General features: G+C 44.4%; 1 protein-coding gene across 8 annotated transcripts in view; it reads left to right on the forward strand.

The window, feature by feature from the left end:
• The first annotated feature begins 2,055 nt into the window (after nucleotides 1-2,055).
• The window catches only part of LOC124185867 (neurogenic protein mastermind-like), a 125,533-nt gene continuing 100,166 nt past the window's right edge, over nucleotides 2,056-27,422 (forward strand). For 4 of the 8 annotated variants that reach the window (XM_046577067.1, XM_046577068.1, XM_046577069.1 and 1 more), the window contains exon 1: nucleotides 2,057-4,459. In XM_046577067.1, coding sequence (XP_046433023.1) covers nucleotides 3,977-4,459 — 483 coding nt within the window. In that variant the 5' untranslated portion in view covers nucleotides 2,057-3,976. Of the gene's footprint in view, nucleotides 4,460-27,422 lie in introns of all 8 variants that reach the window. The other 4 variants (XM_046577071.1, XM_046577072.1, XM_046577073.1 and 1 more) reach the window with 2 other exon arrangements.

The following is a 27,422-nucleotide window of genomic DNA, read 5'->3' on the forward strand; positions in this document are numbered from 1 at the left end:
ATAAGGATAACTGATAACGGAGTAAAAAGGCTTGCCACCCCTTGGCTCTCCTCCCCTCCACCACCGCCGTCAACAGGCAGAATGTATAAACTTTTACCCTTCACGCTACAAACTTGGTAAACACAAGTTTTTCGAATATTTTACCGTTATTGCCGATTCTAATTACACCGATTGAGATTGACCAGTTGTTGTTTCCGTGATACAAGATGATAAAAATGTACCTAAATTTCACAGTTATTTACGAAATGACTGTTTAAAATGTCAAAATTTATTTTTCAATAATGAGGCACAGTTTCGGTGTTCTAAGCACATTGCACATTTTTGTAACAATCTTTTTGAAATGTGCATTACAATAAGAACAACTTCAACCTGTAACTTTAGCGATCGAATTGGGCGTTCAGAAAATATAGTCAGTTAAAAATATTTTTCGCAGCGGAAATCGTCGAAGTTTGCTTCTGAGTTTACCGAAACCAGATATAGAAACGAGTTCAACCCTGTTTGCGACCATTGCCAATTTTGTCACACCGTGAGCACAAATAGAGAGATAAAAACGATGAAGAGAGCTACCATTTTTAGTGATTTCTTGCACGCAAAGAGAAGTAAAAGTTGAAGTAAGGAAAAAGTCTAAAAATAATAAATTATGAACGCTCAACTAACTTGTGAGAAAAGAGAAATTCAGAACGCCTGCATGATAATTTGAAAGTCGTTAACATAGGCTAAAACATCAGTGACAAAAGGTTTGGGATAATTGTGAAAAACTTTTCAAACCAAACGGCAAGAAACTTATTGACTGAACCGTATTAACCAAAGTTCCGGTTCACAGCCAATTATACGACTACGGGAATCCGAACGAGCAGAAAAAATAATAATAACTTCGTCAATTAGTGTCAAATTTAAATACTTTTTTATTTACCTGGTTCACGGAATTTACCTGTTGTTAATTCCGTGAATAAAGCTCAATCGTTGCAGTCAGAATTGACAATAAATGTCAAATATTAATAAAACTTGTGCTTGCCATGTTCGTAGGCTCGCGGGTAAAAATTTTTGCATTCTGCCTGATTACGGCAGGGGGGAGGGGGGAGAAAGAATTGCTCTCCCTCCCTCCCTTATTTTGTTACCAAAAATTTTTATTCACGGTAACTTCTTACCTTACTGCGTCTCAATTTGTGTATCCCATATTTTCTTCTTCGAAATATCTCCGATCGTTTATCTGTGTTTTCTATGGAATCGTGTACTTTGGTATACCGTAGGCCAGATAAGATGCTCTCTACAAAATAAGACTACCAGCGGCATCTTCGATTTAACGCGAATGTTGACTCCTTCGAGTTCCTTTCTGTCGTAAAAACAGGTCTGTAATCGATAACATGATAGATAATCAATTGATCAAGTCGTGAGAAGTACTAACAAATCCTCTTCCACAATAAAACTTCCCGACTTCGAATCGCCTGATTGCTCTGTCTTTTGTTTTCTCGGGTCAGGTCGAAACAAATTTGTGTGAAAGTCGACACGCATCCTGGTGGATACGGGAAATTACGGGAAGTCAGAAATTCACATATCGCTTCGCATTTTATGTCTTGTTATGTATGTATTTCGATTAACTCACTGCATCGGTTTCTTTCTCACGTTGTTGACGATGCAAAAAAACAAAATACATCCATGCGATCCGGGTTGTGGCGCCATAGGTGAGAGTATTAAGAACCCTAGAGTAAGAAAATGCCTTACCTTAAAATCTTGCGAGTAAATCTGTTCATTCGAATTTGCAGATGTGAAACGAATCCTATTCGCCAACTAAGGGGGCGGTTACTCCCGAATCATTCTCAGTTTTATTCGGTTAAAGGTCTCAACCGCTTTTCCAAAACATCCTCGCCATCCACGCTCGCCACGACAGCTTTCTTCCCGAGCGTCGACGAGGCAGTTAGTCGGCAGCCTGAATCCAAGATGGCGCGAGGGTCACGTGTCCTACCGAGAAAGGCACTGGCGCGGCAGTTCGGCGTTTCGGATCCAGGCGTCGCTGTTTGCGATGTTGTAATTACGGTTTGCCGTTTCAACGATATATGCTCCCGTACCCACGCGCAGTTGTGGTAATGGCCCCGCGCGTTATACAGGGGTAAAACGAGACGGCCGTTTGGGGGAATTGAATGTGTTGTCATCGCGGGGTCGCGCGCGTCGTGATTAACGTAAACTGACCGTGCGGTAGAATCTGTGACCCGACGAAGAGTGGATAGTGACAGTTGAAAAGTGAGGTTAGGGTTAGACTTACGGGACGAGGACGAGGAGAAGGCAGATACGGTGTGAAGTGTTATCATTGTGCGTACGAGAACCTCGGTGTTACTCATCCCCCCTCTCTGTCGATAAAGCAAAACAAACAACATGTGACAAACGCCGCGCGTTCGAAACAACATGTAACTCTCACCACCGTTCAAAGTGCAACGATCACGGGAAAGAAGTAAATGCGAACGGGGTTCACGATCGAAACCTTCGTTAGTCGTCGTTCGGCGTTTAGCCCGAATCGCAGAAGTCCGCTCCTCTTCTGTCTTGACGTTTTATCGAGTACAACATCGGGCCCTCCTTCTCTCCCGCAAACAGAGAGAGAGAGAGAGAGAGAGAGAGAGAGCGAGAGAGAGAGAGAACGAGAGAAAATAGAGGGAGGCGGCGGATAAACCCGGCGTGTCCGTCTCTCCTGCGGTTGGCTTCAGGCTGCAGCTACGGCAGTTGTGCGTCCCTCGGACTCTCTAGCAGCGGTACACCGGTTCGTCTCTCTCCCCCCTCCCCTCTCTCTCTCGCTCTTCACGTCGCTTACCCCCGTCCGTTGGATGTCGCACTCCGCCCCCCCCCCTCGTGCCGAACGACCTACGACCGTCTCTTTCTAGTCGGCTGAAACACGCCGCGCTCACTCTCAACTACCTGTTGTGACGTCGAGCCGCGCGTTATTCGACGTCGCCTTCTGCCGCTGCGAACGACGATCGGCTGGTAGGAGAGCACTCGAGGAGACGTACGTATAACGACGAGTAAGTAGGCGAGACTACTCGCGATCGGTGCACGCGATACCCGTCGTGCGTCGAACAAGTCGAGGATCGGGAAAGGTGGCGCGGTTCGCCGGGACGGATTGTTTACAGTTATTCTTGTTGACGTTGTTTTACACCCTTCGGCGCGAGAGGCGAGAAAGGGCTGCCGCTGATATTCGTACGTAGTGCATACACACGCGCGGCGAACAAAGAAAGTGCAATAGTTGGGTAAGAGTGCGCGGAGTTGACAGTAGTGACAATTAGGTGGAAGTACAACACGTCGAATCCCTACAATGTTTACGGTCGTAACGAAGACGCCGCCGAATGTCATCGGGTTCTTGTTTACATCACGTGGAAGAGGACCGCTACCACCGCTATAGGGCATTGCCGTCGTCGCCGTTCGCAGTGTGTTTCTTCACCCTCCTCGTCACGGAGTTGAACCTGCGCCTGCGCCTGCGCGAGCGCGGCACGCGTGATTCTCGATACGATAAGAAGCGGCAGCGAAGCGACAAAAGCGAGAGGAGAGCGTATAGCGCTCGCCGAGTGATAATACCGTAAAATTCCTTGTTGCAAGGAGGCGGGGGCGAAGGGGAGGTGACGAAAAATAGGAACAATCGCGCGTCGTACGCCGATGTACGAGGTTGCGGAGGAGGGAGAAGCGAGTGACAATCTGCGAGTCGAGTCCAACGGGGGCACCCTCTCGAGGAAGAGAGAAGAAAAAGAAGAGGAAGAGGAAGAGGCAGAGGTAGACGTAGACGTAGACGTGGAAACAGTCGTCGTAGAAGTAGAGGTAGAAGTAAAAGTCGGAGCGGCGGCTGTCCGCCCGTGGAAGGACGGCTCGCGGTGCAAGGGGAGGATGCGAGGGGGGATTATCGCGGTGGCGGAGGAGACACCCCGTCGCGGCGCCAGGGCGACGAGAAGCAGAGGCTCTCATTGAGCTGGCGTACCCTGCGCTGGACTTAGGGGGCTGTATGGAGGCAGGGGGGCTCCTGCCCCGGCAGCCCCCGCAAGGCCCCCCCTCAGGGCCAGCCTCGGCCTGCGTGGGCGCGTCCCAGCAGAGCGTGCAGCACCAGAATAACAACAACAACAATAACAACAACAACAATAACAATAACGGCATCATCGTACAGCCGGGTGGTTTGAACGCGAACCAATTGATCGCCCAGAATCAGATACAACAATTACAAATGGGACAGGCGCCGGGGATGGAGGATGCCTTAACCCCAAAGAGGCAGGCCGTATTCGACAGGCTAAGGAGGAGGATCGAAAGCTACAGGAGGCGGCAGACCGACTGCATACCCAGGTTCGATCAGAGCTTCAACGGACTCGTTGAACAAAATAGCCAGGACACTCAGGTGCTCAAGCAACGATTTCTCGAGAGCAAGGCCAAACGGCAGGCCAAGAAGACCGACAAGAAGCAAAACGACCCCGTCGGACTCGCCAGCGTTCACGTGGTGAGTTTACCTCTGTTATTCCCGTTTGTTTCTTTATTATCCGCAACCTTTCCCCGTACGTATTGTAATAAAAGCCCTTCTCTCTCTCTCTCTCCCTCCCTCCCTCTCTCTCTTTCCAAGTACCTAAAACGGTCATAAACATTCCGGCTGTCCCGTTTCTTACAAGTCAAACGTATTGTCTCGAATTCCCTAATCCTCTTCGAGGTGATACCGTTGTAAGGAAGAAAAGAAAGAGAGAAAGAGAGAGAGATAGAGGGATAGAGAGTTAGTTGAGCCGCACGTACGGAAAGTCGTTAGTACAACAACGGTATGTAACGGGCGAGCGACGGTGAGGACGAGGAGGACGACGGTGACTATGGGCGTCTTGCTTGCCCGACCCAACCAACCAGCCAGTGCAGTAATCCGAGCTTAGACCGGAGCAACCCGACATTCCAATTCGATTCCCGCGTTTAACTCTCTCCATGATTCATGCATCTATGTGCATACATACGCACGCGTCTCTGGTGTACGTTTATACCCTAGACGACGACGACGACGACTCCGCGAGAGAGATGCGATCTCGCCGTTTCTGTTCGCCGCCGGCTCCCCCTCCGGCCGTCCAGTTATCGCGTCTAATTATATTATTATATGCACGCAGCCCGAAGCCTTCGCTCGGCTCGACCATCCATTCGATCCAGCTTGTGTGGGTGTGCGTGTCCGTCCGTCCGTCCGTCCGTACATGGTGCATGACTGTAATGCACCTGTACAGACGATCTTGGACACGGATTCATGCATGCTCACGCATCCCGGACAGGTTATGCTGTAGTAGGCAGGCAGGCTGCGGCGGCAAAACCTGCAGAGAGTAAAGAGGAAATCCGGAAAAGCTGGAATTCCGAACAGTTGCAATGCCCTGCGGCCACTGGTGGACGTTCCCTGAATTTTAATTACTCAGTAGATATCCGGAATCGACTTTAAGCAGTTTTCGCGTTATTGACGGGGGCCATGAAGCTGCGTCCCGAGTAACGCTTCCGTAACGCGGTTGATATCTTTTTTCGTCGTCCCTCTTTTCGGGGTACCAGACACGACGGTTTTACGCATTTTGCGTACCGAAGGCTTAACATTGGTAAAAAACACACCGGATTGAAGCTAGTAACGTTAATGTAACGGAATATCGAAACCAATATCATTGTTTTGAAAGTTGAGAATGACTTTAAAGGAGTTTAAGTTCTTAAAATCCAAATACACTTTGCTTGTTAAAAGTAGATTACTCAATTTCAGACGATCCTACATTTGCGAAACAATGATTTTCCCAAAAACAAATCGCTACATTAACGTTACGAACTTCACTCTCTTAAACGCTCGAGGGTATTCACCCCAACCCCTCGTGGCGATTCGGCTTCGACCTGCACAGTGTGTTTGGGTCATCTGGTGTGTACGTACTACTATTAATAATACTCTTCGGGCAATCGATATGATCACGCCTGGTCCTCAAGTGCCAAATATAGTTTTCCTCGGGCCGAGGTGGGTACGTATGCGCCTACGTGTACCGCAGGGTGAGGCACTGAACGTTAGGAGTTTATCTTGTTTATTGTGGGTAGACTTTGACCATGAAAAGTCTCGTCTACCTGCACGTTCAAATCCCTAACAATTTTACAACGAGCAATTAAAACGTGATTCACCACAATTTTCTAGGGGGTCGGAGGTCTTCTTCTTCTTCACATCCAAAATATGCTCGTATTTTGCAAAACCAATTCCTCGAAAGTCATTATTATAAAATTATATGAAATAATGATTTTTCCGTTACTAACGTTTTAATTTATGAATCAACGTTGCTAACTTCATCCTCACGATCTGTCCAACTTCTACCCGCAGCAGTGCAGCAGCCAGCAGGCAACAGGTCGCGTCAAAATTCAGTTGGCTTTTGCAAATTCGTTTCAGGCGTTTGTGAATTTTTAATTTCAAATGCGATACGTCCAGGCACCCATGTACAAACGTACCTGTATATCACGCATTTCAACACGTTAGCAGGTATTTGCGGATGTACCGCCTTTGGCAACCTCGACGACGAACGCAACCATCCGCCATTAGTCGACGAAATTTGTTCGCGTGGTTGTGGGTATATAAAATAGAGAAGGAGTGAACATGCTCGCCTGACGCCGCCGTCGTCGCCTTAGCATCGTTCAACCGTGGAACAATCGCTCCGCAGCGAAAGGTGAAAGTTCGCATTAGCCGTTCCCGGGAATTTTGGTTTACCGTGTACATAATCAAGGTACAGGACCAAATTCTGCAAGGTATGAGACCGATTTTCGTACCGGTGCGTGAATCAAATCGAAAGAGATATTGGACAACACGTAGGTATATAATAATAGATATCGGAACGCAGGTCGGGAAATCGCCGATCGATCATCTCGATGTCTTTTATTATACAAAATCGAATCGGCCGCTTAGTTCGAAATCAACTTACAGCGCTGCTGCACTGAACTAGGAGATGTATATAGATATGTATTAGGGTATAACACAAACAACCGGCACATGCTTGATTACGCCAAACTTTCACTACTCCGATCCACCGGTCGACCAAAATATGATCGGTAATTAGCTGCAAGCAGTGTATAAGTTTCGTCCACATGCTATACTGTTTTAATTGCTTTGCTCCCACGCGTACGTATCATACTAGTGTTAAAATTGAACGAGGCTGAAGTTAGTAACGTTAACATAACGAAACATAGGGGGGGAAAATTATTATTTTATAAATTTTTATTAAAATGAAAAACCTGTACAGCGCTACATATTCTTTTTCGCCAAAAATTATATCGCGAATCCGCATTTTTACTCGAACTTTGTGTTTTCGTTATTAGGAAAAATTCATTTACCTCCTATACGTAGGTGGATGGCTAAAATACGAGGGAGGCTTTCGATGTAGTCTAGAAAGGAGAACGAGTCGTGGTCGTGGGCGTTGCATTGCGTCACTTATACCAACATTATAAATCCGTGGGCTGAAATTTGAAATAACGCTTTTCTACCCCCACGAAAGTGGCGCAGCCACTGTATTATACGGTGTAATTTTGTATCAATTGTTTTTCACCGAATAATCGTTGAGCTGTAATTCAAAAATTTATTCAGTTCCGAGCGGTGAGCCACGGCTCTAAGGGTTCGTGAAATGAGCTTTATGGAAGCTCCGCGAACCTCCGCCGGAATAAGCTGATCGTAAAAAATTCCCCGTACAGCCCTGTGAGTCGAAACAACGAATCAATACTGTCCACTGTTCTCCTGATTCAAGTGCGGCTGGATGCATTGGTGGTGAAAAGTTCTTAACCGTGTAATCATTCTACTCGCACCCCCTACGATTTATGTTACATTTATATCACCGCGCTTGATTTTATATTTCTTTCTCGTCGAGACGGGTAAAGAAATAATTGAAAAGTGTGTTTCGTTTTTCGGGCCGTAACCCGTGGGTCATGCTGCACGATAACGCCGCGCAGATTGATCGTTTGTTATACAGTATATTATACCCCGACGAAATGTGGCAGGAATATGAAAAAATAGTGATTCGTAAAAAGATTTAACAAAGAATGAAAAAAAAAAACAGATTCAGGTCTTAGGTTTTCATGGATATTGTATAACAACAATTTCATCTTTTTTCTATGAGATTTGTACAAAAGTTATTGAAAATTATTGTGAAATGAACCACTTCTTTTATGTATATATATGTGTGCGTATATAATTTTTTCTGAATCGGGTTGATCGGAGCTTTTGCAAAGAATTTGAATTTCATTCGAGACGAAAATTGAAGGAGACTAATTGTGTGTGCTCTGTAATATAACTGCATGTTTTACCGCACTCAATGCGACGCCTCCTCCTGTTATGACAAGGACAACACTTTGGGTCGATCCTTCTCTTTCTCTGATCGTTTGAAAGAAACCGTTAGCCTTACCCTGGAACTACTGATATCCGTATAACGGGCAGAGAGTCGCACGGTCCAAATCTTGAACTTCGAACAGTAGCGGCGTGCAGCAACGGCAACTAGGCAGCTAGATATACACGATTAACTATGATTTGAACTACGACGTGACGCGTGGTTTCCATTCCTACGTTGACAATGAGATCGAAGAAATTGATAACCGATGTTTACGGCTGTTATACCTTGTGTCTTCGTAAATGCGTGAAAAACATTATATCCAGATGTACGCGGAGAGAAAAATTTGAGAAAAATTACCCTGCTGTTACTATAATCGTGATGTAAAAGACACCTAATGCAGTTTTCACCGTGCTGCATCAGAAAAATGCGTCGTCACATTTTAAATTTTGTGCTGGCGAAATACGTAGTTTCTAAGCATCGTAGTAATTTTTTTCATAAAAACTCATAATTTTTGTCACATGCATCAATAAAAACTGCATTCGGTCTCCTTTACATCACGATTAGTAACAGCAGGGTAATTTTTCTCAGCTTTTTCTCCCCGTGTAGAACCCACGGTGGCATCTTGATTCAAATCAGATTTACGACAGCAGTAATCGTGACGTTATATTTACACGCGTTTTAAAATGTACAGAACACGATATTCGGACGTATTACCGCGGTAATATTCATTATCAGTGAAGGCATGCGTCACGTTTTCATGCGCGTAGTCCGTATTTTGAACGGCTCCACGGTGTTCGTGCAACTGCCAAAGTGCAACAATTCTAGGCGAGTTCGCATTACGTACAATCGTACTTGATACTCATTCGTAATACGTGACGTAGTCTGCACGATGGGGTAAGTTAGCTCACGTCCGAAGTAATTTGTTATCCGATGTCGAACGCGTGCAGCGTGAATGCGAGACTTTTCAGACGAGAATTACGACGAACTCGTCCTCTCGCTGGACGGATGGTGTGAACGTAGCTTAACAGGCCGCTACGGCGATAAGAGAGGAGGAGGAGGAGGAGGAGGAGGAGAAATGAGAAGAGGAGTAGGCATAAGCAGCCTCAATCGGTCGGTCGACGCGTGGGTCATTCAGAGTCCAACCGGAGCGCGTAAAAAGGACGGATGCGCTCTCCGAGTTGCGGGTGCGTGTGGGAAACCGAACGAGATGAAGGGGGAGGACGGTGAATAAGAAGGCGATGTTGGCGAGGGAAGGGAAGGGGGGGGGGGGCACAATGCTGCAGCGTTGCCACGCGAGTCGCGCGCGACTCGTCAATTGCAAACGCGAACGAGAACCAACGTACCGGTGTAACGTGCTATATGGGGTCCAGTTATATGCTGCCTGCCCACCATGTCGGTACGAGGCACATGTTGCACGTGTGACTTACACCTGGCGCTTGCCATTATTCGCCTTATTCGCCTCTCTTCATCCCTTTGTACGAATCACAGGGTATTTATACTGCATGGTCAGGGAATTCTGGAATGTCAGGAAATGTCATGGGATAATGAAATTTTTTAATATTCAGGGAAATATTTTCAGGGGTTTTTGCGGAAAGTCAGGGAATTGTTTACTATATTTTTTTTCCATTTTTTTCTACCATCTCCGAAACTTTTAATATTTCTATATATGACCTTACAAACGATTGTGCGCTTCGGTTTGATGAATTTGCTGTAAACAATTTATCCGAATTGGGCATGGAAAAATTGAAAGATTGTTGTATAGAAAACCTGAAGAAGTAAGGGAACTTCGTGATGGAGTTTTAGTGGCCGCCCTCGAATCAGGCTCCTCTTTTCTTCCTTTCATCTTATCGGTAATAAACGTTATTAATACGCGACGTCAAGTATATGTATATATATTATATTATATTATATATAATGTTATAACTACAATCTATGGGAGAAAAGAAAGTCTTGCAGCGTTCGATCGATTTGATCAATAATATGCGTACTATACCGAATCGTGTCAATCCAGATTCGAAAGGTCGGTCTATGACCAATTCAAATTAGAACGATACCACTCTATTCGTGCAGATGTAAAAAGTTCTATCGATTATATAGAGCAGAAATCTGTTCGAACAAACCGATGCGACAGTTCGGTATTCAGCCGAAATGTAACGCAAACTTACCGCGGCAAGATTGACTGCTGATTTATTTTTTTGATGATCCATCTTTCTCGACAAGTTGAGAGCTTTTTTTTAAGACGATCTCGATTTACCGTTTCTACTACGGTGATTCGGTACCCTCCAAATCGGTGGATCACCGGCCATGCTGAGCTACGTACGTGGTGATGATTCACGCTGCCGCACTGCTGTGGCAAAATTAACGTAGGCAAAGAGAAATGGAAAGCAAAGGTGTAGCGTACACGCGTTGTACATCGTAAGAAAGGCGAGGTCTCTTGCTTCATTCGCTGAGCGAAAGTCATGGGAACTTTTGGTCACAGCTTCCTTTGGGAAAGAGTGCAGCGGCTCCTCCTCCTCCTTCTGCCTACCGATGAACCAGATTCGAGAATTCTTTGTCTCGTGACTTCCGATCTCGGGATCGTCGATCACGTCGTCAAAGCCCGAACGATTCAAGCCGACCCGGCTTCGGGATATCCCGGTGACTTCTTCCGGTGCTCGACGCTGACCCGTGATAATTGGGAGGAAAACAATTTCTCGGTTTTTGGCCGTTACAATACGTCGAGTTGAAGAATGATTCTTTCATTACGGAGAGATGGAGCTAACGCTAGAAGCTAGATAAATATTGTTAAATATTTTTGAAATGGAAAAATTTCAAGCGTTCAAAGTGTTTCGCAAAGTTTCGATTCTCGGACTTCGTTATCTTGTTCGAATGAACATTGGAACGTTTGGCTGCTAATTTTGACTGCCAGCTTCAGCCTCGTTCCGGAGAGTAAATTTAACGGCGGTTTGGTTATAAAATATTCGAGAAGTTAAGTGTGGAGTGTGGAACGGAGAATGATATCGAAAGATCGAGATCGAGATCGGTATCGGTATCTGGAGTTAGAGATAGAGGAGAGAGAGAGTGCTTTCACTCGACTGGAGAAACAACAACCTCCGTGGAAGGTGAAAACTGAGAGGACGAGGGGACACGTCGAGGACGACTGCGCGTCACCGGCAAAAACGAGCCTCGGTTTGTGCAGCAGAGGCCACAACGCGTCTACGTCGGGAGAATATCGTTCGCTGGCTGACCGTATCCGCAGCTCGGGAGAGAAAAGAGCCCGACTATGGACGGACGGGCGGACAGACGACTCGAGCAACGCCTCCAGCATCCGAGAGCCCGAAGCACCTCTTCGTCTCGTTTCTTACCGAATAGGTCTGTTCACCTTGTGCCGGACGGGCGAGGCGAGGCGAGGGAGAGGAAGAAGAAGAAGAAGACGAAGGAGGAGATTGACGAGTGGGACGAGGATGAGGAGGATAGAGGGGAGGTCGGCACGTATATTCCACGTGTGTACAGGATATATTTGCATCGCAGGCGACGGCGAACGGATAGACAGACGTCACCTCGCGCGTATCAGTGCGAAACACTGCGAATGGATGGATGGATGGATGGATGGATCGATCAGGGATTCTCAACCTCGGGTGATCAGAATCCCCGGTGCCGCAATCGACGAGACATATGCTCACGCTCTCTCGTCATGTGGACGCTGGACAAATACGCTAACCATCCCAGAGAAAGAATCATCTCAAGGTCACGCAAAAACCAGCCGCCGGCGATATCGCACCGCCAAAAGCGAGCGGACAGTCTGACGATGATAGAGTAGGTACGTTGCGGACCGTAACCCAAAGCGAGAAAAAGAATTGGGAATATCACGTTCAACGCGCTGGGTTCTAATCTCGCCAATTTGCACGGCGCTGTAGGTACACCGCGTTGTAATGAATAATATGTTTGAATCGATGAAAGGGGAAAGTGGACTGCGGGATCGACTCATTTCAGCCTTTTGTTAGATTTCAGATCGGACCAGACGTTCTCTTTTCGTTCCCGCCCATCACGTTGCGAAAACGTAAACCTACCTAGAAGATTTTTGAACGATTAACGATTGTTGTTCAGCTTGAACGTCGGCTCAAGAAGCAACAAAGTTCTCGTTCGCAAGAGTTCCGTTGAGTTTTACAGTTTCACAATCAGAACGACCACGCGTCGTTTCTATCGTTCATCTCAAAACTGCTTGTGATATAGCCGTTTAACCTCTTTTCCATGAATTCATTCATCCCCTCGGAATCACAGTCCTGGCATAACAAATTACACCCCTACAAGACGGTAAACAAAATGAGCGAAACGGCCTCATGCGTACGCATAATGATACCGAGCTCGCCGAGTTTCACGCTCGATTCCGAATAATTATCATACCGTATGCAGCTTAAGCGTCAGCGGACGAGAATGCGAGACGATTTCTTCCCCGCGCTTCGTCGCGGCGCGGCGGCGGGGACGCGGTGTCGTAAAAACATGCATACTAGTAACGAATCGACAAAGGCATCCGATGCAGTCGCCACCGCGCGAAACGACCGTCGAGAGTCCAAAGTCTCGCCGCTTGCTCTGCTTCTGCAGAGGCCTGAAAGTGTCGAGATGCAGGTTTGAAAGCCGTTAAGTAATTGTCGTCGTCGTCGTTGTTCTCGGGTGGCCACTAACCACCGACCACTCACCAACAGCGATGAATTTCCCAGTCCGCAGTCGTTGATCCGCTTTTTGCGGACCCCGTTCCGTTCCCCAAATTCCCCGCACGTCTCGATGCGGGCGCGTGCCGCCGTTACTGACGTCACTGTCTCGACACACACCGGCTGCCGGTGATTCGCCATCATCCTTAAACCGTTTCCTTACTTCCGCAGTAAGTGAGCCAGGATGGAAATCCACCCGAGGACTGTTACGTACCATATTCGATCCTTTACGCCGCTCCGGTCGACTCGCGTTTTCGACTCGCCGCGACGGGGGGAATCGAATCCGCATCTTGTCGCTGAATCGCAAACAATGTGCCAAAGGTCCGAGCTAATGATCCGGCTTTTTGGATCACCGCAGCAGGTCCCTACCTGCCGAAGTCTTGGTCCTCGTCGTCCTGGCTCTCGTCCTCGTCCCGCTTCTCTCTGTTTCCACCCGTGAACCAGAGAACGAATTCTTTTCTTTGCAATCCCTTTTCCACCGAGCCGCGGCACCGCTGCTGCTGACCACCCAGACGGTATTCCAGCCTCCTCCTCCCCCCCCTTCTCTCCTCCTCCTCCTCAAGGCTCAAAACTCTAAAACTCCGGACGTTCCAGACGCGAGCCGAACCGCTGTCCCTCTCTTTTTCTCTCACTGCCGGCGCTCGCTCTCTCCCGAAATGGACAATACTTCACTCATGTGAATACAACGACTCCCTATACCACTATAATACGCAACACGTTACACTTCTCGGTCGAGAAATCTTTCGGAGACTTAATTTCGTCTCTCGCGTGGAGATTCAGAGCTCGGTCGTAAATATCCCAACTGGATTAGGTATACGCGGAAGAAGCAGAAGGGACTCACTGTTGTTCCGTACTCGCGGCATATCGTTGCTGTTCCCGGTGCATCATCGCGGTCTAAGGATGTTCAGGATCTCGGTGAAAAGACTTGATCCACTCAATACCACCACGCCGAGAAAGAACGGATCTCGGCCGGTCTCTGTCGCCTCCATCGTCTTCGGATCCAATTTCCTCCCTGGTTCTTTTTGTTGTTGGTCGTCGTCCTCCTCGGTTTTCCTCCTGCTTACACGCTCCGCGGCTACGGAGACTAGTCGGCTGGCTTACAATTAGTATCCTCGTTGTCCAGGATGACACCTGTCAACCTGGCGGCGGAGAAACTCTCCAAGATTTACCGTGCTACATTTTGATGGATGCACGCGATGCAACTGCGCCAATGCCGAGTCAAACTCATAACCGACTACTAATACACTGTCCTCCTTTCGAACGAACCAAACCCAACGAATCTGAATCGCCGCTCGGGCACCGGGTGAGACTCGAATCTGCAGGTCCCGACGTCTTCCGAGAAGCCAGTTTTGCTCGTGTTACATACCCGTGTCGTTGCATAGGTATTCATTCTTTCTCAGGTCGATAATAGCCGGTTGTCCGAGCACAACCTGCATCATTCCGGTTGCTGGAAAGCATCCGACTTGTCTCGTTCGTTCAGCGAGATCAGTCCGGCACCTTCTCTCCTCTTTAAAATATTAGCAGGCCTTTTTCGCGACGCGAACGGCCCCCGGAAGAGAAATAAAAGAAATGGGGAAAAAACTCGAGTTTCGACACCTAGATGCGGCGGTGAACGGAATCTGGGACAAAGCTTTCCTCGTCGGGGGTTTTCCCGGTAGGTTAGACTCCGAATGCCACAGCGATAAGACTCTCTCTCTCTCTTTCTCTCTCTCTGCAACAGACGCGGGCGTTCGTTCGGTATTTGAGATAGATAAGACTTCGTCGTCTCTTGTAGCCTGCGCTCAACTGGATTGCTTGCTTATTCCGATAGAATTGTTTCATGCGTTACACTGGACGGGAAAGTTATGGTCTGCTGTGCAATAATATTTTATCATTTGGAAAAAATGCGTTTGCTGCTTGCGCTTTTACACTCCGCGTTACATCCGAGTCGATGCATTAACCTCACCTCTGCGTCGATGGAAATGACACGAAAAGATGAAGTTTTCTTTTTACGTGCTTCGATACTTTCGTTCTGACAATTTGTGGCAAGTCAGCTTCGATGGAATACTTGTAGGAATTGAAATGCATAATTTTACTCTTCTTGTGTAATGATAAGCGTGTGGCCAATTCGAGTTCAGAGTTATGAATAGAAAATTCATTCTAAATAAAATCGGAACGTACAATCTCGACGACGCGGTTCTTGGTGCTGCAGGTAGAGAGGAGGTATGATGTGTGGTACTCGTGTGTGTGTGTTTCTGAATCGTTGCTGTGTCTCGATTGCAAGAGAAAGTCTCGTTGCCTCTTACGTTACTTTATAAACCGTTGAAAGAATACGCCCACGCTGTCGTACGTGTACATCGGATATCTATACCTGCGGTAATAAAGAAGAAGGCAAATTCGGGGGAGGAAACGAATTCAGGAACAGAAACTGAGGAGATCGGCTGCTTGAACAGATCTGAGGCAAGTGTACCAGTTACTGACCCTGTACCAATTATTGACCACTTTTGGTCGTATCTGTTTCATCCTTGGTTCTAAAATTACCAAAAAATAAATTTGTAGTGTCTAACCTTCTAGCAATTGGTTTTAGTTATCGGGAAATTCACAATTTGTGCCGTCAATTTGTAATTTTGGAAAATACAAGGGTCAGTAATTGGGTCTAAACGTGTCGATAACTGGTACACTTATCTTATCACCAGTATACAAATCTTGAAATATTGACTATTGTTTTCTTCTTCAAGTCGAATTCCTTGCACGTACGATAAGCCGATAGCCTAAATTCGAAACAAAGAAGAGAAACTAAAGGAAAACTTCGCGCGTCCATCTTCACGAAAGTAGTGTCCTTCTTCGAGAAGAATGCTTTATTATAGACTCTAATACATGTATAGAACGATTTGAACCGAATGCCTGGAGACTCGTACCTAAAATAGTCACAATGAGACGTGGGTTTTCAGTCTGGGACTATATCTACCTGGTGATAGGTTGGAATGCGAGAAAAATGTCTCCGTCGGTTGTCGACCAGTTATTTGAGCGTGAAAGTGGCTCCGGTGTGTTGTTCTGATTCATTCTTTTATCTCTCCTGTTGCAACTGCTCACGGAGCGTTGTCACAATGTCGTTGGTTTCGCGGATTTGATTTTTTTTTCTACCAATGTTTCTAATTTGCTCTTTGAGCCTGGTTAGAAGATCGTTTGAATACTTCTGGGTTGTAGCGTCCGACTAGTATGTGGTATGCAATCAAAAAGTGACTGAGTTACGCCGAATGAGAGATGGATGACAAAGTTGATTTCTTCTCAACGTGATTCGAATTGATGTTTCAATCACTCTGTGAAGATGGGGTTCGGCGTTCGAACAACTTTACTCGTCGTTCGCTCTACGCACTCGAATGACTCGATGCCCGTGTACAAGATGGGTAATACAAGGCGTTAAACTATGTATTTGAAAAATTGTCCATGGATATGGGTATAATATCTCCCGTATCCGTGTACGTTGCACCGCTGAATTATTACTCGGAATTTTTATCATTCTTCGCCACCTCTCATTTTCTCCTTGATTAGTCATCCGTCTAGATGCGAGATTCAAATCTTGGGCGATTGAATAATCGAGACAAATTGGTTATTTATTCGGTTCTTGACGATGTTACATGGCACACCGACGAACATCGTTTAACGGCTTGACAAATGCCCGTCATAAATGTAAATTATCACGTTCAATCCATACACGCATTCTTCTTGCGTTATATACCTTCGATAAATACCTCATTCATCTCCGTTTCCATTCCTATCGCGCCTATCCTCCCTTATATGATACGTAAACGTATATTATAACGCGCAGAAATTTATCAACCGTGGCTTAAACCAGCAGACAATAAAAAAAAAAAAAGAGAGAAACTGATTTAGGAAACACCGGAATTCGACAGAGATTATTCAAAGCTACGTTTGCTTTCTTACGTTCTACGCCTCACAGAAGATCGGTTATTGCAAAATTCATGTCAATGCAAAACCTCAAGGGGGATGGAAAGTGTTCGGTTTAAAAATTTGGACATCACGCACCGCCGTTTCGTCATAGATCCTTCCTCTACGACACAGTGACTACGGGCAAAAAACGAGACACCGATTTCAGAGTCTAGACCGCAGAACCTGCACACGTTTTCCTTGAAACTCATTCGTCAGCCGAGCGCACGTGTCGGTGGCGTTTACTAGATGCATAAACTTTATGCAAGGCGCGAAGAAGCGCTGCAGAAATGCCTCGAGTCTGCAGTCGATTTCGCTCACTCTCCGTACGCGTTGATTATACGTATGACACGGCAGTCAGTCGGCATGCCTACACGCGTGCAGATACGTGTGAGCACCTATACAACCGATGTTGTATTACCGGGAGGCAGCCGCCAAGAGATGGATGCACGCGTTCGTTGATCGGCGCTGCGTTGTTGCCGCATCCTCGCCTTTTGGCCATTCTCCTCCTCCTCCTCCTCCTCCTCCTCCTCCTCCTCCTCCTCCTCCTCCTCCTCTCATCATCATCATCATCACGATCATCCTCATCCTCGTTCTTCTTCTCCTTCGTCTCTTGCAAGTAGCTCCCATCAACTATAACGTCCAGCTGACAGTGAGAATAGAGGATCGCACCCAAAGTGTCTCTCAACCTCGCACTTTTTGCCTCATTATACTTGTCAAACAAAATATTTGGTAAACTTCAATTTTTGGGAGTACGGATCGAATATTTCGCCTCTCAATGATCCAATTCCGATATTATTCAACATCCGATAATTGCCCGCGTATCGGGAATAATTGTCGAATTTATTTTATTACTTTGCTATTAAAAATTTTTATTTACGTTTTACCGATTTTTCTGCTTATCTCAAGCAGGCGGATTTCTGTCACTCGATAATGTTGTTCAAGTCGAGCAGCTTTACGCGCCGCGATCCAGATGACAAACCGCGATACTTGGAGCCCAGCCCTAATCCGTCGACCTAATTGTTTGCTTTAACCAAACGGCTTCCGGTCACCAACTAGGATGACGAATATCATATACGTGTGTGTGCATCGGTTCGTTGATTCTCCTGCGACAACCGAAGAGTCGAGATGCGTATGTGCATCGTATGCATACGTATACGACGAGAAATTATTATGTCAGTATTACGCATTGCGTACGCACACACGTATGTATGCGTATAATACGAAGCGTTATGCACGAATAACGTAGAAGTGGCAAATTTAAATTTAAACAAGTGCGAGTAGCGCGAATCCCGTCGAGTTTCTCGGTACAGTAAACCTATGACATCACCGACGGGGGGGTCCTTCGGGAAAGGAAGTTTATTTGATAACGTTTGGGTGTGTAATAACGATCGGAGGGAGAAAGAGCGATAGAGGGACAGACGGGATTGCCTCTCTTACCTACGCATTCCCATCGTACGATCTTTGGCTGAATATATTTGACAGGTTCAAGATCAACGATCACTCCGTTTATTTCGAATTTTTTGAGACGAGTGATGACGCCTCCTGGCTCGTTGTCGTTTTTATTTTCAGATTCGTTTTATCGATCCTGTACAATTAACTCATCGAATATCAGGATTTTTAATACAGCAAATTTTGTATGTATAAGATATCTTGCCGACAGAACAAGAATTAAGATCAAGAAGAAGAAGGCGAGAGTTGAAAGCTTGATTATACTCGCAGAGTTGCGATAAAAATGATGAAAGGCACTTGTATAAGAGAGACCGCACGACACTAGTCCGAAATTGAGATATTCGCGAAGAAATCTTGCAAAAGGAAAAACTAACGACGAATGATCGATCGAACGATTTGTATTGTTGTTTCTTCGAGTCCCTCTATTCTTTGCCTCCTCGGGGGACTGCTTTGTAATATTGGATTCCCTCGATCCGTGATATGTAGTTATAATCGTCCGATTCGAAGGGTTCGGATTACGAGAAAGCGGTTGTCCTGTGGTGAAATGAAAATGCCGAAAAGAGTATGAACGAATGAATGAATGAAGTATTTTATATGAAAGAGAGAGAGAGATGGACTGATACACTGACAACTGAGTTGTCCCATTTCTGGACGGTCTGTCCGTTGTACGAATTCAGGCATCTATTGCACAGACAATATGTCGCTGGCTGGGCTACGTATACTTATTATATACCTGACTACTACTGTTATACCGGTGACCAAGGGTTCGTTTTACGTGACCTGCAGTGACACTCAACCGCGTGATCGAAATTTATGGATTGTTAGAAAGAGTGAAATCACCGATTTTTCCCCCCTTTGTAATGATCTAGTAGTCATCATAGATAAAAAAACTCACAAGAGCTCTCATATGGTATAAAATGGATGGGGTTGCCGGGTCAGAGAACATTATTGTAAAAACAGTCCTGTTTCAGATTTTAAACTGAAAACACGTATCGCTATTGAAAGAATTCTTCCTATCTTTTAATTTTGCCTGCCTTGGCCACTTTTTTATCTCTCAGCGAACCCATATTTAATTTTCGCAACACCCAAAAGTATTACAGTATGCTGAAATTTTTATTCGTGAACCGTACGTAGATACATACATATATATACATATGTTTAACTTATCGTAGATGAAATTTGAGGAGACAAGCGTCGATGACGAATTGCTGCAGAGCTTTATCAATGCAGGACTGGTCGGTTTCAACGAGAGGCTCGATAAAACAATCGTTGCGCAACGTTATTATACGACTTCGGAACCCATTGCCGTTTTCACTTGACTAATAAGAAAAAAAAAGAAGGAAAATCCAGAGGGGGTAAAAGGGAGAGAAAGCTTGAAAAGGGAAAACTGTCAATTACAGAAACACGCTCTTGGGTACAGTATACGCATAAAAGTTGAGCGGAAAGTATATAATACGTATTGTCTTACGTGTGTAAGATTGGCCAATGATTCGTTAGCCGCGTATTGAAAGGTATTGTTAAACGCCCGGTCCTAGCTCATGCACATTCCTATTGCCATCATGCGTTATACAGGCATTATATATTCACTCTGCGAAGACTTGAGTAAACTCGTGGTTTTTCCAATAGAATTTTACTAAAGTAATCGTTGGTTTTACGCATTACGGTGCGACGACAGCTTCGTTATCGACAATACAGCGAGGTTGAAAAATGAGTAAAGTAATTTGCAAGGGAGAAAAAATAAAAAACAAATAAATAAATAAATAAATCGCTCGCGAAACTTCTTCTTGTACAATATAATTATACCGTTGCAGCAGGTCATATTATCCGTACGTCATTGAAAAAAATCACTCAATAATTCATCGTATACGTATATGCTCGGTAATAAGTGTTCATTTATATGTACATACATCGGCACGATATTATACCCGTCAACACGGTGTCCAATTAATGTAACTATTGTCATGTGTGCGTCTGCCTTAAGCATACAAGGCACGCAAATTATTGCCAAATCGCACCTGGATGCCGATCGTCATTGACGTCAATGGAGTTTAGAAATGGGAAGGAGAAACAAGAACTGTAAAAAAACACTCAAAAAATTAAACAAAAACTAGCGAATTCGTATACATATATATATATATATAAACGCCCGAATGAATTCAATTAAGTTTACAATTAAATATATTCGTTAGCAATAGATGAATAAATAAATACATACGGTACTTGATTCATTTCGAACTGTGCTGCGCCCGCTGATGCAGTATAATAATGTACTTCGAACCATTTCGAAGTTTGAAATACGTACATATATAGCATATATGGGGCATTCCAGGTCAAATTTGCCACCTATATACCTCTTCGAGTTTGATAATTTTTTAGTATGACGTTGCAACCGATCTGAAGGGGTCTCGGAATTTTTTTCAAATTTTATTACCCACCAGCGAAATTTATGGAAAATCGAAAAACCAATTACGAAATCGCCATTTTTAAAAATCTGAAAAGATCCACACTCTTTTTATGGTTTAAAATATAATTTTTACGATACGATAATGGGACCTCAATATTAAAAGTGTGAATTTTGAAAAACAAAAAATATCCGAACAACACTCCAAGACCCTTTTGACCCTTTTCGGGTGCAAGATCATACTAAAAAATTATTAAAATCGAAGGGGGTGAGGTACATGGGTTGCAAGTTTGACGTGAAATGCCCCATATATATAAAAAAATATACATATATTTACGTACGTATGCACGCGCATTGTACGTGAATCTACTCTTTCGTGGCGGTTGAAACCAGGTGCTTGCCTACATACCTACGTAAATGTCGGTATGTATATATATATATATATATATATATATATATATATATATATACATACGCACGCACGCACGCATATATATGCGTGTATATATGTATAGTGTCTGTACGCGTAGGGTCAGGTCGTCCCAGGTCGGCTCAGGTCGGTATTTATTGATTCGACGGTAGCCGAGGCAGGCAGGCAGGCACTCTCCGGCGTGGTTATAGTCGGTGCGTTGTAATCCTAGAACAGAGAGTGCTCCGAGACGCCACAGCGTACATTAAGGGTCGGGGGTTATGGAGTTACGGGGCGCACACCCCGAAACCCGCCGCCATTGATCCACGTGACGGTCGGCGTCGCGACGCCCCTGACGAACCGGCGCCATGCGAATCGGGCATTCTTTAGATCGGCGAAATTCGGTGCGAGGGTGAAAGCCGGAAAGTCAAAGGATAAAAGCTTCCTTAGCGAAAAAGATACATTCTTAAAACAATTTTTTTTTCATCAACTCCGCTCCGTGATCGTAGAATTTAATAACGTTGCTACTTTTCTATTTTACAATCTTTCCACATTATTTACAAACTAGGGCTGTGCGTTTAATAAATTAATCGTAGACTTTGATCTGTCGATGTTCGTTCGATCGATCGATCGATCGGCCCGTTTCCCCGATCTGTCGCATACCACCTTTCCAGTCTTTCCAACTTCAAGTTTAACAAAGGATTTCGCGCTTGGTTTTTTGGAACCGGTAGCTCTATCGGCGATGCTGCATCCTTTCCTCTCTTCGGGTTGCAGCAGTTATCCTCGGATGCCAAATCTCAGTAATTATACGAGTATGGCTATATTCGAACCCCCTAAACATCGTCGCGCGGACCCTTTCACAGCCATGAATCACCGCCGGAACTGAACCTGTAATTTCGATTTACACGAGGAGAGAATTGGAATGAAAAATGACCGAGAAAAAAACACGTGGAGATGTATATAGTAACGCAGCGTGCATCAAGTTGGGAGAAAAAATTATCCGACTGGAAGACGAAGAAATATGTTCTCATGAATATATGACCGTACGACTTATTGCTTATAGGTTGGAATATTAATACTTGTTCATATCGACCGATTTTTCAAGGCTTGGCTGTTATTGCCGTTTCATATCCTATATATTCTCAGTTACAACCTAGAGAGGCCTTGGATAAGGAATCATATTACGATTCACTAACCTATTGTAATCTCCCACTTGCCAGACTAGCTGCGATTATGACTCGTTGTCGGAGCGAAAACAAAATTCCTTATTCCCGGCAACCGCTTATTTTGAATTCATCCAAAAACTTGCAGGATCTTAGTCTGTGATCATTCGGCGATGATAAGCAGCGTGGCCACACGTCTGGAGAAGTTGGAAATGTTAGGGGATTTTTTATTTGATCGTGGAGAAAACCAAAAATATCAGTTTTCTATCACGGGAATTAGAAATCATTTTTTGAGGTATCAAGTTTACTTTTTCTCGTCGAGAAAACCAATTGGCTTAAACTGATGTTTCTTCTTTCTTACGCATCATATTCTCCTTCAATTCAAATTGAATTTTAACCGAATACCGAGTTACCAAGTTGAGCTATTTAGGTTTTAGGTCCCGGCAAACCTGGAAACGTCATGGAATTTATTCACCCAAAAAATTGTGGCCAACCTGATAAGCCTGCGTTGTTTCATATCGTCGTGTAAAAAGTAATTCATTAACACCTGTTCCCTAATTGATTAGGCATACCGATGAAAAATACACGTAACGAGCTGCTACTCGCGTTGATTGAACAAATCGATGAACGATTGTAAATCGTGTAATCGAATGTAACGTGAAAAAAATCTCATCAGGGGCATTATATAGGCCTGTTTATGTACATTGCATACGTATAGGTTTAATATGTTTGATCTTCGCGGAGAAAACCGGCTACCGGTATTACAGAGCTACAGAGGATCGATAGGCCGATGATATATTATATGTTACAAGAGACGGTAAATAACCAATTTTGAATTATGGTATCAAACCGCACCCGCGGTGTTTTGCTTTTTTATTATTCGTGATATCTTTCAATACCTGCACGCAACTTACGACGATCGAGTTAGTAACGTTTAGAAAAAATATCATAATATTATTATTATTTCGCGATTTTGGAATTAATAAAAATGAGAAATCGTTCATTCGCACCTTTAGAACTGTCTGAAATCAAGTAAACTCCGATAGACGAAACATTGTCATATTTTGAAGAGCCAATTTTTTGAAAATCATTCTAAAATTGCAGGACAATAATTTTTTTCCTCACGTTCTCGTTACGACGTTAACATACAACTTCAGTCTCGTCGTACGTAGCGAACAAAAAAAAATGTACGATTTCATCGCATCCTGTAATCCTGAAGCTGTCGATTCCTATATCTATTTATATTCGTACCTACGGGCGATACCAAAGTATTTGTCGATACTGCATCCTATTAACAGGTCTGCTATCATGGTGTGTGCGATAGGCTCTAGCCCCCCCCCCCCCCCCCCCTACACCTTTACCTCGTCGTCATTGTGCCAGCGTGTGCGTAATACACACTTGCGTACGAGTATGCAAATTGAAAGAAAAAATCATTCACTATCTTTCGAGTGCAAACATATTCCAAATAACCTAACCTGATCTAAGATAATATCACCTTTTATTATACGTAACAGATAGATGCGTAGGCAGGTATGCACGCATGATTTAGATAACAATCTGATGTATATATGTATACATATTATACATATATCGGCGTGCTAATAATACACTAAAAGTTTCCCGCAAGGAGTTATAAAAATATTCAGCATATCATTCGTCGCGCAATCACTTTCGTCTCGTGTCATACGGTGACGAAAAAAATCTATTTCTAGAAATTATTGTTTACTTTACGCTTGACGAAAGAGGAAATTTTCATAGGAAGTATTCGTTTCGATCTTGCGTTGTAATGATGTAACAAAATTCAATAGGCATGAGAACACAAAAAAAAAAAAAAAAAGAAACAATATCTCGCTACCTGAAAGTTTCTCGTAATGTACTTTCAATTTTTCAATTGTAACTTTTTTTTAAAGTATGTCTTCTTTGTCCATTTTTTTTTTTTTTTAAACCAGTCACGTTGTCCTGAACGTCACAGAATTTTTCTTCCAACGCGAATGATTCACAAAGGTGGCAATAAGGCTTAGCCGGGGCAGAGATGGGGGTACACCGTGGTGTTCCGTATACCTACAGTATCAACGTATTATGGGCACCTAAACGCTGAAAAGAGAGGATGGATCGGGGGTTACGAGAGCGAGTCAATTATCGCGATTGGAAAGTGCCGGCATTGCACGGTAGTCAATGCCTGAGCTGGTGCCGGCGAATAAAAAGAGGGATAAATTGATCTAGCTATACGATTTATTTAAATTGCCTTTCTTCGATGTGTTAGCGTAGCGCATCTCGTCATTCGTCTTCTTCCTCGTAGCCTCTTTCTTTATAAACGAACCTTCTCGTCGTAAAATCGGAAAAGAAATATAAAGAGAAAGAGAGAGAGAGAGACGCAGATAATTACGTCATTATCTTTCATCATTGCGTTGTAATTTACACTCTCAATGAAGATAATCGATCATTATTTCAAGGTTTTTGACTTTAAATTATACTTTACGATGGAATCATTTACTTGAATTCCAAACGATCAAAATTGAGCGTTTATACTGATGTTGTGAATCCGCATTTTATATTCATTTTGATCGCTAGAAATATTTTAAACATTTCAATTTTGCTGTGATCGACTTGGTGATTTATTATTTTTTGTTTTGCTGTTTCAGGTAAGTTCTCAATCTTTGAATCAGCTGTCTGCTCAGTTCCAACCTCGAGTGAGTATGAAACTCCTGTATATATATATATATCTCACATTGGACAATTGTAAAGAGGAAAAAAACTGTGTGCGGCGATGAAAAATCTCGCGAATTTTCATGTTTCGGACATTGATTCGACGTGATTATTTTTGACGGCAAACCGTTCAAACGGTTGCTGCAGCAATATAATAACGACGACGTCGAATAGACGGAGCGTCACTGTTGGCATGAAAGGGCAGCTGCATGGGGAAAGAAAAAGATCCGAAGGGCTGGATGGGTGAGCGAGAGCTCGTTGGCCCCCGATCAGCCTACGATCTCGGAGACGCGACGTACCGTCTTTCGAATCCTTCTCGAATCTTGCTCCCCGGGGATGTATCCCGTCATCCTCTGCAGCTCGGACTTCCGTAGCTATCGTAAGGTAAGCGTACCGGTTACTGACACCTTTGCATCGAATTATTGATCCTTTTACTTGTCAAAATTATAAATTTACGGCACAGAAATTTATTTTTTGGTAATTTGAGAACTGAGGATCGAACAGATACAACCGAACAAGGTCAATAATTGGTACAGGGTCAGTAACTGGTACACTTACTGCTCCTCCTTCTCTGGGCCTAGTGTAGAAATAATCCTCTATTGGCGAGATCGGCTCGACTCTCGCCATTTTTTTCTTCACACAGAAACCCAGAGGCGTTAGAGACGAGATCATTTTTTGTACAAATTTTTATCGAACCGATTACTTATCGACAAGCCGGAGGGTAATTTGCGCACGAATTCGAATTGCGAAAAATTCAAATCTAAACACGTAGACTCGAAGCAGGTATGCGCGTGGGTTCCGACTTGCGAGTACACTGACGGAACGAAACTGTTCGCGTACCTTGATATTATATATAAATTGAAGAAGAAGAGTGCAGCAGCGCGATATCAGGCTAGTATACAAGCCCAGTTTGAGTTGGCTCGTTACACCATGCATGGTGTTTTACGGTTCGTTGACCCTCTTCGCGGTCTAGCCATGTGCCCACTTGACGCTTCCTGCACCTCCGAGAAGCAAATAGGAGAAGAGAGGGAATAAAAAACGGATGATCCTGGAATCAGATGAACCTCTTTTATTGTAAATCGATCTCTTTCTGGTCCGACAGAGGAGACGATGCTCGTTGGTTGCATCCGGTCGTAGGGAAGGAGACGCGCGAAAGTTGGGTGCGTGGATCGGACTTCCTCAGAGAAAAGGAGAAAGAGAGCGAGAGCTGCGGATAACCGTGGTGGGGATGATGAACAAACAGTTTCGAAGAGAGAGAAAGAGAGAGGAGAGATAAAGACGTTGAAGAGGAGGACAATTCGAGTCCCCGTGCAGGGATAACCTTGCACGCGCCGTAGAGCCGCTGCAGCGCTGACTAGAAAGTGACTAGATCTACAAATTGCGTAATTCCTGTCTGTAACTCTATACCCGCTTGCTTGGCTCTGCAGCCTTACTTTACAGGTACTGTTTCTGTACGTGTGCTCGAGCTGCAGCTTGTAGATCTGCGCCGTTGTTAGGTTTAGATACATATATATTATATCCATGAATTTCTATTCCCGCACCCACCCTTACACTCGTCGTTCGCATCGCGCCTTTCTTTCGCAACTGATCTTTCCCTGTATCGACAGACGGTCTGCAAAACGATATTTTATGGCCGTGTATGAAAAGTTTTTCTGAATATTTTATGAATCCTGAGGTAAAAATTGTGGTATATATACGAGGAGAAAAATGCGGTTCGCTGTTTGAACGTTACTGTATAAAGTTTTATTAGAAAATATGTACATAGGTATTTAAAATAGATGTAGTGAAAATTTTTCGCTATATTTACGGTAAAATTTGTACCCTTCTTTTATATAAAAATCACGTAACTCGAAGTCGAAGCAAATTATCTTAGAATGTTACACAAGTATAAAAGAACTGGGAGAATCGTCGTTAAACTTTTCTTTCACCGTGAATAATCTATCTTTGCACGACAGCCGATCTCCAGGTACAAATTTCAAGAGAAACGTTAACGTTTTGAAACGATATCAAATTCGCGATTTAATGATGTTTCGGTACAGAAAGGACTAGTAAAATTGCCGCGTATGTCTCTCTCTCTTCTCTGGTAATAAACGTGTAAAATGGATATTTACAACGCTTTGTGTGCGGCCGCCGCAGTACCCTTTATATACTATTTTCCGCGCAACTATACTCGGCGTACTTGCCACGCCCGCCCTCTTTTTCTCTCTCTCTCTCTCAAGTCGGATGGAGTCCGTGAATCTATGGCGTTCGTTAAACACAGGTACCTACACACGAACGCCCACACACACATCCATATACAGATGAGAGAAGGTGATATACGGTGTGGGAATCGGATTACATCGTTGCAATTTACAATTACATAGATCCTCGCTCAACGCG

This window comes from Neodiprion fabricii, chromosome 6 (assembly GCF_021155785.1).
Source record: "Neodiprion fabricii isolate iyNeoFabr1 chromosome 6, iyNeoFabr1.1, whole genome shotgun sequence".
NCBI lineage: Eukaryota > Metazoa > Arthropoda > Insecta > Hymenoptera > Diprionidae > Neodiprion > Neodiprion fabricii.